General features: G+C 39.7%; 1 protein-coding gene across 2 annotated transcripts in view; it reads right to left on the bottom strand.

Moving 5' to 3' along the window:
• CTNNA2 (catenin alpha 2) overlaps nucleotides 1-14,969 on the bottom strand; it is a 468,362-nt gene that overhangs the window by 339,388 nt on the left and 114,005 nt on the right. For both annotated transcript variants that reach the window (XM_050974177.1, XM_050974178.1), the window contains exons 4-6: nucleotides 14,711-14,881; nucleotides 10,848-10,963; nucleotides 8,447-8,713 (exon numbers count right to left, since the gene is read on the bottom strand). In XM_050974177.1, coding sequence (XP_050830134.1) covers nucleotides 8,447-8,713; nucleotides 10,848-10,963; nucleotides 14,711-14,881 — 554 coding nt within the window. The remainder of the gene's footprint in view (nucleotides 1-8,446; nucleotides 8,714-10,847; nucleotides 10,964-14,710; nucleotides 14,882-14,969) is intronic.

Below are 14,969 nucleotides of genomic sequence, written 5' to 3' on the forward strand. Positions count from 1 at the left end.
GAGGGGCCAGAACCGGACACAGCTCTCAAGGTGTGGCCTCACCAGGGCTGAGTACAGGGGGAGAATGAGCTCCCTGCTCCTTCTGGCCACATACAAACATCACAAAGTCACCCCAGGATGTACATCCACAGGGCTTTTAACACTTCCTGAGACAGTGAATACACAACTGCCCATTTCCCACAAGGAAAATGCAATTTTCAAGGTAAATGCCACTGCACAGTGTGATAGATATTTTATATAAACAATGCCACAACCACAAGACAGCAGGAAAAACTGCCTTTGAGTAGAAGGAAGTACATGATATACTGAGGGACCTAGTTTTTCTGAGTAACTTGGAGACAAGACCATATAAATAAGAGTGCTTGATGTATTTCTTTGTCAGAAGCACCCGCACTACTGCAAAAATAAACGCTGTGTGCTCAGAGGTTTGGTTTCTGCACCTTTGTCCATGTCTCTGCAATGCTAATAAGGCTGTTGATCTCCTGTTTAGCAATAAATCAAATGTTTCTACCTGTCACAATGCTCTGTAACACAGACACACCATGCAGCTGGAGAAGTGTGATGGTGCAATGCTAAACTGCAGCTTCCAATGAGCTGCTCTGGAGTGATGAAACAACACAGAAATAATTCACAGGGGCTCCAAGAGAGCTGGAGAGGGATTTTGGACAAGGGCATGGAGTTACAGGACAGGAGGAATGGCTGGGTTATATGGGATATTGGGAAGAAATTCTTGACTGTGAGGGTTTTGGTGGCTTCCCTATCCCTGGAAGTGTCCAAGGCCATGTTGGACAGGGCTTGGAGCAACTTGGGATACTGGGAGATGTCCCTGCCCATGGCAGAGGGTGGAACAAGATGGTCTTTAAGTTCCTTTCCAACCCAAACCATGCTGTGATTCTCTGATTTTTCCCTCTGGCACACCAGGCTGGATGCTCCCCCAGAAGCTTCACGAGCATCCCACTCAGGCAGGAGTGCACAACCACCAGCAGAAGCAGCAGCCCCCACCTTCCCAGCCCCCTCTCCTGACTGCTCTCCAAATGTACATGGAGATGCTGCTTCCCTGAAACAGTGGAGGTGTTCACTTCTCACACACCTCAGCTACAGAAGCATCTCAGAGGTGCTAAATAAACACAGGCAAAATAGCAGCAAGTGTAGTCTAATTAGAACATTTCACTTTGTGCTCTTTTCGAGCTATCAGAAGCAACCTGAAAGAAAATTTATTATGTTTTTGATTTAGCACTTCAGATATTCTTACTTACATTAACAAGAAATTAAGAAACCTGCAATAATTTGAACAATAATGCAATAACTACTGCTGCAGAAAACACATTTCCTTATAGAAATGACAATTAGGTTTTTAAAGTGTGTTTCTTTTCTGTATTTTCAGTATATCTAAGACCCTTGTGCTTGAGGGTTCATTACAAAAATTCCTTTGCAAATGAAGTGGCAAACAGGTTACATGTATTTTGATAGGGAAGCAGAGGCAGCAGCTGGTGTGTAGGCAAAAGGCTCTTTCTACCACCCAAAGAAGTGGTAGCAAAGTGCTGTGGTTAAACTCCAACAAGTATTTTTGATTGCTAAATCTTTCCATAACCCTAGCTTACTATACAAGAGCATTTCAGAGGGGGAAAAAAAAATTCATAGACATAAAACTAATAAACCAGAAGCCCACTAGATGGTGCTCCTATACAGCAAATACAGCTCAGCAGCACCATTCCCACTGCTGAAGGGGAATGAGAGCAATGAGATCCTAATCCTCAGTTACCCAGGCTGCTTCCCTTCACAGAGATCACATTTTTGCCACACATTTGCTTCCAAAATCCTGACATCTCCAGAGCCATCCTTTCTACTCTGGAGCTGACCCTTTCCACAGCAATATATAAACTAGCCCATACATACACAGAAGGATTTGTAATGGGAAATGCAGCAATAACTGAAAGGAAAAGCTTGTTTGGCCCCTCAGAATCATCAGGACCCCAAAAATTTACTGTGATTCTTCCTCATTTGAGACACCAGTTCAGCATCCTCAAACACACAGCTCTGCAAACAGGTGAAGGTTTTTGGGTTCAGTGTAAAATGCAACGTTTTGCTGTTGGTTATTATTTTCTTAATCTGCAAAGCATGGCCAGTCTGATGTTTCCCCACTCAGAGGAGACCTGAGGAGTGCAGAAAGTGCCAAAGTATCTCACTACAGCAGCAAAGTTTTAGAAACATTGAGGTGCAGCCTGGCTGCCTTCACACAGGAAATACTTGGCTTGATACTTTTGCAGTGTAAAAGCCACTTCAGCTGCACCAGGGACAAAAAAAAACCAAAAAAAAATCTAACTGTATTTTGGGGCTCCCACAAAGTTGATCAGAGGGCTGGAGCCCCTCTGCTCTGGAGCCAGGCTGGGAGAGCTGGGGGTGCTCACCTGGAGAAGAAAAGGCTCCATGGAGCCCTCAGAGCCCATAAAGGGGCTCCAGGAGAGCTGGAGAGGGACTGGGGACAAGGGACAGAGGGACAGGACAGAGGGAATGGATTCACACTGCCAGAGGGCAGGGATGGATGGGATATTGGGAAGGAATTCTTCCCTGTGAGGCTGGGGAGGGATGAACAGGGCTGAAGAGATGGAGGGACAGGACAAGGGAGAATGACAGGCTGGACAGGGCTTGGAGCAACCTGTGACAGTGGAAGGTGTTCCTGCTCATGGCAGGGGGTTGAAACAAGATGATCTTTAATGTCCCTTCCTACCCAAACCATTCTGAGATTCTTCAATATTTCACCTAAATCCATACATGAGGTTATCTGAATTTGTTGCACACTTTCCCCAGTGCATTCCTAGTTAAATTCAATATAGAGCTGCTATTATACAGGAATTGCCATTTGCCTGGGCAAGAGCTACTCAAGCTCAACAAGTCTGGTTTCAAATTGCTGTCAGATGTGCAGTAATATTTCTGCAATTGTTTTTTATGAATTTGAGTGGTGAAACAAACACATTTCAATTCTCCTTTCGAAGCTCACATTTTGTTCTGTTCTCTGCAGCATCACAAATCACCTCTCTGAAAAACACATTTACAAGCAAATTGCAATTCCAAAAATGTTCTGCAAAAATCCATTCTCAGATCATCTAGAAGTTATTTGTCCAAAAAGGAACATTTTAAAGGTAGCCACTTAATGACACAGCATTTTTTTCTGCTACATTCCTGCCACATTTTGACAGCTCCTAATTTTATTACAAAAAAAAAAAAAAAAAAAAAAAGAAGAACAGTCTTTGCTATTGCTATACCCAGATACTTTGTGTTTTCAGTCTTTCTGTAATGTTTTCCCCTCATTACACACTTATTAGATCTTTCACTCCATTTAAGGTGCACTGCATTCTTTAGCCATGCAAAATATTCCTTAAGGAGCATTTATGTATTCACGAAATATGTTATGATAGCCCATTTATTAATTATGAGCTGCATTTAACAGCCTGGAGGACAGTGACCAGTGTCACCAGACACTTTGTTTCTCATCAAATGTAGTCATCTCCTAGATAGCTGACTTGCTCTGTTAAAAATTCATTTGAGTTACTCTGTCTGTAATTTCTCAGTTCAAATGCTGCTCATGACAAAAAATAGTACAATTTCAGTACCCTGGGACCTATCCCAAATACATAAGTACCTCATGTACTAAAAATCATTTTAACCACCACTTTCAATTCTGAACCATAATAAATCATAGAATCTTGCCTGAGTTGGGAGGGACCCACAAGGATCAACCAGTCCAACTCCAGGCCCTTCACTGTCTAAATGCTACTTGAACTCTGGCAGGTTTGGTGCTGTGATCACTTCCCCTTCTTGTCCTTTAAATTCCTTTATAAACCAAATTATTTTCATACTCAGAAGTCAGAGAGTAAAGGGATGACCCACAGGCTTAGCAGCTGGAGATGCAACAAGGACCAATGCTGCTGGACTGCAACTTTAAAGACAAAAGCTGAAGTTCAATATTAAAAAAGATAAAAAAATATAAAACATCAGATAAAACAACATCAGCTATAGGGCTTGCCTGTTTAGATTAACATATATCAACACTAAGCACTAAATATTTCTTTTAACAAACAAAATATCACTTTATTCCCTTGCTAGAGGCAGAACTTGCACACACAAACACAAAAGACAGGGACAAAAGTCAGCCAAGCCATCTCATCAGTTCTTTCTGGAGCAATACAGAAAACAACAGATATTTGCTTTTGGCATCAGTGGAGAAAAGGGGTTTTGGTCCTTTTTTCCTTTAGATATCTTCTCCCCCCCTCTCTAAATCAGAGGATTTATAAATTCTATTTAATTTTACTGCAGATAATACAAGTCTTGCTTCAAACACAGGAATAATCCTTTTATGGAGGTATGGTGCATGCATAGTAAACAGCTTTATATTTACAACACCATTACACCCACCGTCCCAGCACTGTGCAAGAATGATTACCCTCATTTTTCATATCCAAATCTAAAGGAAATTATTTAGAATTGCTTAAAATGTAAAGAATTGTAGGTCTGAAACCCCCAGGATCTGAATTTCCACTGTGATTGGCACTTCTGAGGTGTTGTCACACATCCCACTGACACAGCTCCACTCCTTGGGACTCAGGATTTGTAATCCCAGTCCATACTCTGAGAGCAGGCACCCTCCTACTCACCAGAGATCCCAAGTGCCCAGTAAATCCTATTTTTGCCTGTCACTGCCCCCTCTCTATTCCATCATGGAGAACACATTCCCTGACAATCTGTGTGCAGCCCTCACTGTGGCACAATCATGGAATGACGGAATGGTTTGGACTGGAAAAGCTCTCTTGGATCATCAAGTCCAACTCCAGCCCTACCAAGGCCACCAATAAGCCATGTCCCCAAGTGTCCACATCCCCATGGCTTTTAAATTCCCCTAGACGTGGGGACTCCACCACTGCCCTGGGCAGCTGTGCCAGGGCTGGACAAGCCTTTGGGTGAAGAAAACTTCCCTGATCTCCAATCTAAACCTCCCCTGGCCCAGCCTGAGGCCGTTCCTTTCCTCCTGTCCCTGTTCCCTGGGAGCACAGCCCGACCCCCCGGCTGTCCCCTCCTGGCAGGAGCTGTGCAGAGCCACAAGGTCCTCCCTGAGCCTCCTTTGCTCCAGGCTGAGCCCCTGCCCAGCTCCCTCAGCTTTTCCTTCCTCAGCTCCGCTCCCTTCCCTGAATAAAATTATTCCCTTACTTTATTTCTAGATATAAATATATATTTTTACATCCACATATATTTTTACCCCTTTGCAGTTACCAAACACACAGCAGTGTCAAATGCCATCTATCTTCATCTCAGTTTTCATCCAGCACAGTTTCCTGGTCCTTCTCATTGCATTTCCTCTCACTCAATAATTTCATTCTCTTTCTATCTACCTCCCCACCACACTCCAGTTTGATGTGGAGGTCCTGTCTCTGCTGAACACCATCAGGGCTGTGGGGAGGACACCAGATAAATCCATCCCACAGTTTCACAGGTGCCAACACACCAGTCCCTCCATAACCAGAAGAGATGAGAGCTTGCCAGATCAAAACTACCATTTCCTGAGTGAAAACAGAGCCTTTTCAGAGTTCAAAGGAAGCTCTTTCAAAATTTATCTATGCAACTTCCATAAATTTGGCCAAATATCATGAGGGAGAAATAAACTGTGCACCTCCATTTGCATTAAGGATTCAGAGATATTTCATGAGCATAAAATATATGCCAAATTTTAATAAGAAATTACTAGTAAGACCAGGAATACCTATTTTTAAATTATCTAAGTAAAGCAGCAACATGGAAGTGAAAGGACAAAGCAACAAGGCATTAAATATGTTTTTTTGTCATCAAACAACTTCAAATAGGATTTTAAAGGAAGAAGTCTACTAAGGAACAGATTTGTGAGCTCTCCTTATTTCTGCATAAATTATGTCTGAGAAGCAATAAACCACAACTACCTTCAAAAATAACTCACAGGTGACTTTACACAACCCCCCAGTGTATGGAGTGTGACAATTATCAAAAGACCTAGTTAAAAACAATGGCTGTGCTTCAAGTAGGTAGAATAATTATTTGTATTTTATGTGATGATATTTTGACTGAGAAAGTGTTCAAATTATTCACACTGCAGTTATCTGAAGCACTAAGCCACAGAACACTGATTCCAAAATCTGAAATAATGAAGGCTGAGAAGTGTTAAAATAATGGAAAAAACCTGTAAACTTATTTTTAATACAGAATAATCATCTTGGCAGATAATGCAGGGTTTACTAAGCACTTCCTACCAAATATAAACTGATCTCAATTACTATGACTGAGACTGTAAAATAAATATTCTGTAAAATTATTTTCATTAGAAAATAGAAAGTTCCTTTCCCTTGCTGAACTAATATAGTGCCACCATAAAAAGCAAGTATTTTTTCTCCACCACCTTTTAACTCATGACACAGTTTCTCTAGTCTGCTAATATTGCTTGTTTTCTTGCTTGTAAAACATAAATGTAAATTCACAATCATCCCACCATCACCAGCCATAAATTCTGACTTTCCCTGGAGGTTAGGGAATGTCATCTTTGATGCACAATTAGGTGTGAATAAATCTCCTTCAACAGCTAAGCAGTGAGTTAGAAAATGAATAACACAATTTCTTCAGTCTCTGTATCCTCATAAGTCAAAGTTTTCCTTTAGTTTCCTAAAATAAGAAAGAGAGAATTCCCCAAAAAGGCTGGTTTTCCACAAATAATTATGAACAGAACACGCTACTATGGCTACACATCTCCCACACACACGCATGGCTCCTGCAGGATCACTGAAAGTGGAAAAGACTTTACCTGAGGAGAAAAAGGATGAATATTCTTATACAGGCAGGGGACAATATCTGATGTCTTGCACAGTCTTCACTACATTTATTTTCACTAAGCAAAACAACTCTCTTTGCATTGAGCTTTTGTTCCAGAAGGCAGCAGCAGCATCATCACTTTGGGACTGAGAAGTCACATGTTTTCTGTCCCTGTTTGTCAAACCTTTGTTGTCCATAATGTGCAAAGTCCCACACAAAAGCTGGAGCACAATCAGACCATACAGGGATATTATTCCCAGGATCTTACCAACCAGGGACCTGTGAGCTGAGAGGACCTTGGAAACCCTGAGGAATTCCTTAAATCTTAACCCACAGTAATTGTGCAGGAAAAACCACAGATGTAAGAATAGATGGAGGAGACAAGCCCAGTCCAACATGCTGTGAGATGAACCACCTGCACTACACTCCCACTTCCAGCAGGACTGAGCAGCTCCTGATGTGACAGATGCAGGGATTGCAACCTTGTGTCTTAATCAAAGTGAAAAGGACACCATTCCCCAATAATAACTTCAACAAGACTTTGACTTAAGTCAAAATGAAAGGTGAAAATATTGTCAGAGACTGTCAGCAATAACCTTTTTGTTCACTGCCTGAAGTACAATCCTCACATATGAGATGGGGAGAAATCACCAGAAAGGACTGCTAATGAAATTAACAGCTAAACAATTAGCTGTCAGCAAAGTTGCTTAAGCGAAACCTTATCTACTGCTGGAACAGAGGGTGCAGCACTTTGCCCACAGCTGAATAACTGCTATCAGCTCTGTTTGAAAGATGCTTTTTCCATGCCTTTAAAATAATTTATGATTCAAGTTGAATGTTAATGTTTCCAGGACACTGAGCTCCAGGAGCATTTTCATTTTCTCGTCTTTCTTCCTGACTTGCTAGGCAAACATGATTTTACCACTCAAGCAACCCCAGATCTTGATCACATAACTAAACTGCCAGATTAATCAGACTTTGCATTTTCTAGAGCCATGTAGTGCGATTTGTCAAGGATCCTAAGGATAACAAGAACTTATTTTTCTCACTAACCCAGCCACTGCATATGAGCACAAATAACCCCTTGTAATTCCAGTCCATTAGCAGCAAACAACTATTCCTCACCAAAACCAACACAAACAGATGTCTGCCCATTGCCTCTGTGTGGGATTCACATTCTCTAAACCTGAGAGAAGCAGTGAGAGAAGCAGAAAAAAGAATAATCATTCACTGCTCCTGTGTTGTAGTACCAAAGTAGAATGAAATATGGAGATGGATTACCCAAAGTGATGGTGCTTTGTTTCCTTGGCCTATCAGGGCCAAGCACGTGTCCAGACTGTCGGTCAGTTGACAGTCACAAGATTCTGGGCAGTTGAGTTGAGTTGGCTGCTTGTGCAGATTCAGTTTAAATGTAATGTAATATAGTATAAAATATTATAGTATAATAAATTAATTAGCCTTCTAATATCCATAAAGTCAGCTGCATCATTCCTCCCTGTGTGGGTGGCTTGATTTCACTCTACCTCTGCAGTCTAAGGAAATGGAAGTGAATGAAAAGGGGAATTTGATTCCTACATAACAACTTAGTTAAAAGCTCTGTAGATTGTGTGCTGATACTCACATCAAACTCATTCAAAGCAGCAGCGAGCTCTCCTATGCCAGTGTGGCCCTTGTTCTCATCGGTGGGCGAGGTGGCCTGGGCAGCGTTGGAGATGCCAGCAATTGCCTCCTGCACTTGCTTGAAGACGTAGTCCCTGTTAGCCCTCGTGGCCGCCACGTCAGGGTGGCGCAGGAATGCCTGCGAGGCCGTGTACAACATGGTGGCGTTCTTCTTCAGAGCCCCGCGGGCCGCCGCCATCTCGTCCCTGCAGTGAGGATCCTTCAGCTCCTGGGTGAGAGCACACAGCTTTTAGAGGTGGAAACGAAATGCATTTGTTAGAATGCATTGCCTTGAGCATCAGGGCGCGGATGCCGTGCAGTGGTTTGGAGAGATGGAATCCATGGCAGAACCCATCACAAATCACTGGAAGAATTCCCCTCCTGCCCAAGGACCTGGAGTCCTCCTATGTCACTACAGCTGTTACATTCTGCTGGCAATATCTTACCTAAGAGTCACTTTCCTTTGGCAAAAACTCATTACAAATGCACATAAAACATTCAAAATTACTCTTCTCAAACTGGATTCTGTCTGCTGATTCCATAATGGCAACACTCCTGTTGCAGCAAGTGTCTTGTTTTTCTAATTACTACACCCATGCCCTTTATAAAATTATCATAAGGTAGACCTTTAAAAAATTAAATTAGAAGTATTACATAGATGAATATCATAGAATCATAGGAATTAACTAAGGAATTAACAGGAAAATCACAGGAATTAACTCGGTTGGAAAAGACCTCTGAGATCATCCAGTCCAACCTATGACCTAACACCATCTGGTTTTAGCTCTTAAAGACATAATAAATATGCCTCTCAATACTTCTATTTTGCTTCCCTTCATATTTTGTTCTCTTCCTTGTATCATTTAGAGGTTTTATATTTAGAATATAAATATAAAACCTCTAAATATTAGAATAAGACAGATACTTTCTTTTGTTTCCTTTGACAACAAGAATCAGATACTGCACCATATGTTATCAGCACTATGTATTTATTGTTATTATTTAACACCTGATTTTTTTTTCAGTTATAGTGTATATCATACTGTCCCTGAAAGCCTTACAAACATTAAGACAGCCCTCATAATACACATTAGAAATAAAAAAGTATTGTTACTTCTACTTTAAAACTGTGAATATTATTATTTCTACCTTAAAACCAGTCTGGAGAGCTGAATAGTTTACTTATGTCCACACATGGAATCCATTGCCAACACTGAAAAAGGACCCAGATATTCTAGATTTAAAGGTTCTACCCAGAGATTAATTTTAACCACACGTGGCTGACAGGTAAGAGTCTTCAAGAGAGAATTTTTGCCATATTAATGTGTTTTCAGTGAGAACTTAACAGATTTAGACATCCATTAACTTTCAAATTTTTCTCTTTTTCCCATGTTTCCCGTCCTATTTCCACAGGGGGAGTGTCTGAATGTACAGAAGAGCATTCTCCATATAATGCCTAGATTCTACATTTGAATTTATTTGCCTTAGTCAGATGGTTTGCTTTCTGTAGTCCTGCAAGGAACAGAGAGATGAGCTTGATGATCCTTACAGGTCTCTTCCAACTTGAGATATTCAATGATTCAATTTTAGTATAACTCTTAAAATGCTATTTTTCATTAAAAAGCCCCAGAATCATGATTCAGAAGAAAATTGTCATTACTGCAATTCAAAAAATAAGGTAAATAGATGGATGAATATGGAAAGTCAGCTTTCCAAATCCAGTGTTCAATGCAGTACAAAGATGGCACATCCTTGAATTATTGGTGGTATTCAAATATAATTGAAGTTGGAGAGAGCTTATGCAACTCTACAGTGTCTTGAAAAGAGCAGGGTTCAGGGGAAAGCTGTCTTTATTGCAAAGCTTTACCATGACAGGCCTTGAATAAATGTTATCATGAATTTCTGGTCTCTTTTTCAGCTGCTTTAGCAATGAATTTATTTTTTTTTTAATCTGAAAATTATTAATAATGGTTTTCAGCACGAAGTAGATTTCTGTTCCTCCTGAACTTGAATTATACTAAACTAGAAAAGAGCTCATGCTTTACCAGCTGTCAGAGTGACCTGAAATCTGCACAGGCTAGAAGTAAATGGGAATAATCATCAAATTAAAACTATCCTTGACCTTCTGAATCACTTCCCTTTTCACCCCTCAATCTGTTATTAATTGAGGCCTCTTGGAACATACTCTTAAAGAAATGGTACTTCTGAAAAAACTTCATCACATTCAAAAATAATCAGTGTAATTAAATTACAGGCCATGACATAGCAATTAATGGTTCATTGTACATTTTAGACCAGACTTGGACATAAAACAGGAGAACTTTAGAATGAAGATGGACTTTTCCAGCCCCTCCTGTACTCACCTGTTGTCGCCTCGCAGCGACATAGTTGAGTTTAACCATTTCCTTCCCAAATTCCTTAAAGCGATTGGCTAAATCTTGCTCATTTGTTGCATTTTTCACAGCTTCTAGTGCCTCCTCTACCTGCAACACAATAAATCAGCTCTGTCAGCATTTTAATCCACTCTTTGACAAAGTCTGTGACTGTTCCACCCAATACTCTGTCTTACATGGATCCAATTTAGGTTTCACATCCATCACTGTACAGAAGCTTTATGAGAGTCCCATGAACTTTAATTAGGTTTTTAATCGAGCAGCTGTCACTCTGCATTACTGTCCATTTACTGTGCTTTGGGATCATGTAAAGCTAATGTCAAAGGAATCACTGCTTTAATTTCCCTTATCAGATGAAATATTTCATATCTATGGGGTTCAAAACAAAATACATGAGTATGTTCTTAATGTGTGGTACAGGCTTTATGGAAAAACAAAGAAAGTTATCACTTCTGGTCAAGAAATGTTTAAAAAGGAAATTCAAACTTACCATTAAGGTTCAAATTTACCCTGATAAATCCAAAACATTCTATCTTTGTGAAACAAATGATAGCTTCAAGACAGAATATTTGTATTACTTATTTTTTCCTCAGTTATGAGCTTTCATTCTTTAGTTATTTAACACTGAGAAAAGAATCTACCCAAAAACCCACACCTGCACTTTTGCAATGATGCTGTAGCTAACAGACAAAAATATAAAACCCCAGTTATACCAACCAGTTGATCCACCAAATGTATTGTGAATCTTTACCTTATGCAAAGCAAGAAAAATATCTGAAGGGATAAAATGCTCTTTTCATGCAATAAGTAAAGGAATCATTACTGTGATTAGATGGAAATTCAAAGTTGTACTTCTCTCCCTCACAAGATAAATGCAATTCCAAGCAAAAACATTGAGAACTGACAAGATGTTACTGATCCTTCTAGCTAAAAGCTGTTGTTCAGCTAAAAGCTGCACTTCATAAGAACATGCATAACAAATTTTCCCCTCAAAAGGCAAGAGCTTATTGGCATGGGGACAAGCAGGGGTTTGCCACCCTCCAGACACTGCTGGGAATTGATAAATTCAGCAGTAGCTGGTGTCTAATAGCTTAGAAAGGCACAATTATGTGCAGAACCTGTCTTTTTATTGCTTGAGTTGCTCTGTGTTTTCCTACCACTGAGAGAGTATATTTTCATTTTGAGCTTTTACCTACTTACTGCAGATCTACAAATTACAGGGCAGTAGAGTAGCAAACTCATACATTTCTATTGGAAAAATGCATAATTCAGGAACATAAATTCATAGCTGTTACACTGGAAATTACAAACCAAGTTCTGTCAATTTACAAGCTACAGGCTTATTCAGAATCCAAGTTACCTCTTCTACTCTTGGGGAGAATAGAGTTTTTTTAAAAATAAACTGACTGCCTTACCATTAACAAAAATTGCAAAAGCATCAATGTATTAAATAACTTGCTCTTGCAGAACTGCTTGCAAAATATGCAAGAAGTATCTTCTTGCAAAATACACATTTTCCCTTTTTATCAGGAAACATTTACACTAAAATAGCTGAAACTTTCATCTTTACTATGTTTGTAATGCCAAGCACAGGCATGACAGACTGATACATGTTTTCTAAGCCTGCTCCATATTAAATAAAATTCCTAAAAATTTTGTCAGAGATTTCACTCTGATAATCAGATTTCAAAGGATGCGGATCGTACTCTACCATGTCAGGGCTTAAGACCACAGATTCTAAAATGAAGAAATCAGTTATGAGAAATACCAGAAAGCACAGGAGCACAAGCTCCTTTTTAATGATATTTTTGTTATTACAATTTCTTTTTTACAAATTCATACTAGAACAAAATCTCCATCCTTGAGACAACTCTCATCTTCAACTGATCTGTCCCTCTGATTAACTAGCCTGGTGTTAATGACAATAGATCTATAACTCTCTGTGTGCATGACTACATACTATAAAGGTACATGGTTTTTTAATGTGTTACAAAAGCTTCTGCAATAACCCCTATTTCTAATTTTAGCAGTGTGAAAGATATGCAATGACCAAGAGTCCTTCCAGACAGCACCTGCATATATTCCCTCTAAAACACTAATTAAAATGCACCATTTCCTGGGAAGCCTTTGACATGCTTTCAGAGAAAACTGATTACAGCACAATTCAGCATAAATCAGGCTTCATTACTCTGACATGCAGAATTATTTTAGTTCATTAATTTTATGGGTAACTTACACAAGTCTTTCAAGGTTAACTTGAGTCAATAGAAGAGCTGTTCCTCCATCAATTTTGTATAGTATAACCATTTTTCCCCCTAGTAATTCATTTGTCTAAAAGCAGTTAGCACTGTAAAGTGGTAAAATAAAGATATTTACATGTTCAATCCTCAGAAATAAATTACCCTTTTTAGCATGAAAATAAAAGTGACAGTTAAGGTCCTTATTTTGAATTTTGCTGAAAAGAATCAGAGATCACTAACTTCTGAAACTGAACTTGTAATATCATTAGATAAATACAGAGATTACAAACCACACTGCCAGACACAGCCCTTGCAAATTTGGGGTGCAAACTGTGCAAGTAAATACAGCCACCTACAAACCAGAACTGGACATTTGTATTTTACACAACAGAGTACTCTGCTGCAAAAGAAATCTCAGATGATAGAACAGAATTTGTCATTTCCCATGAAAGAGCTGGAATACAAATTTTCATCATAATGTTCAGAAAAAAACTGTTGCTTATGGTATTCACGTGTTGGCCTTGCTAGGAAAGGACAATTTGAATTACATGGAGCATTAAAGAGAGGAAAAAATTAAAGCATATTGGAGAGAGACACTGCTTACACTGCACGTAACCAGAGCCACATGCTGACAATTCTGAGAGCAGCATTTTATCCATTAAAGCAGAGCTCACTAGAACCTGTGCTGAAAAATCGACCTCTTTCCTTATGAAAACTGTTTTCTAGCTATTCAGGTTATCTGCACAGTTTGCAAGTTGAAGGGTTCTGTTTTTCCAGAACATGAGATTGCAGTTGCACCATCAAAAAGACAAATTAAAAAAAAAAAAAAATGGAAAAACAAAAACAAAAAAAAAAGAAATACTTTTTGATCATTTGCTGAAAAGAATCAACCCTCCATCTCCTCTGTTGAATTTGCACTCTGCAGGCTTTAAATATTTTGTATATGATTTTCTGCATAATTTTATTTTGTTTCAGAGGGTTTTGATGATTTGTTACTGCAATAAAAATGTAACAGAGCAATAGCTAGGGAAGTGGAAAAATCCATTTCCTAATTTCAACTGAAAACCTTTTAAATACTCCTGTATAAAAATGTGTGTTCAAAAGTGAATATAAATCCGTCCAAACTATCTGGTAATCTTTAATTCCTCTTTACTCTTTGACTACCCAGTTGTACTGTTGTCTCTCTCCAAATTAAACTTTTGATCTTTAGATATATTCAGAAGTCACAAAGAGAAAAAAAAAGAAGAGTAGACAACTATAGTACCTAAACTGTGCCAGAAAACAAAAATACTGGGAAAGTAAATGGGGAGAGATGTGAGGGGAGCAAATGCTCTAGTTCAGGTCAGAGAGCTGTTGAACAGCAGTATTAGTCCAGTCACTGAAGACAGCTCACAAATTTTGCTTTAAGTGTTCAAATATTAATTTGTGCAGAACTAGAAAACGAATGAGACTAATGCAGAAATGTGTGAACTCCTACCTCTGATCAGCACTCCAAGAGAACCAAGCAGACAGTAAGGACTGTGGACAGCCACCTTCCTAACCGATTTATCCCCTTTTTCCACACACAAACCCAAGAGAGAAGGTGAACAACACCTACGATTTTGAGGTGTGAGAGGAGCCTCATGACATCAGCCATGTCAGCCAGGATGAGCAGGCGAGTGACGGCCGAGAGCAGGGCGCGGGCGGCGCGCACCATGGTGCCCCTCTTCACCGAGGAGCAGGGGTCGTCCGCGAACTCCGACGAGGCGATGCGCATCGTCTCTCCTGCCAGCGGAACACAAACGGAGCTCGGGTTAGCGTTCAGCCTGCTGGGCTTCATTTTTTGCACAAGTTATACTCTGGGAACTCAGCA

The sequence above is a fragment of the Serinus canaria genome, chromosome 4 (assembly GCF_022539315.1).
Source record: "Serinus canaria isolate serCan28SL12 chromosome 4, serCan2020, whole genome shotgun sequence".
Lineage (NCBI taxonomy): Eukaryota > Metazoa > Chordata > Aves > Passeriformes > Fringillidae > Serinus > Serinus canaria.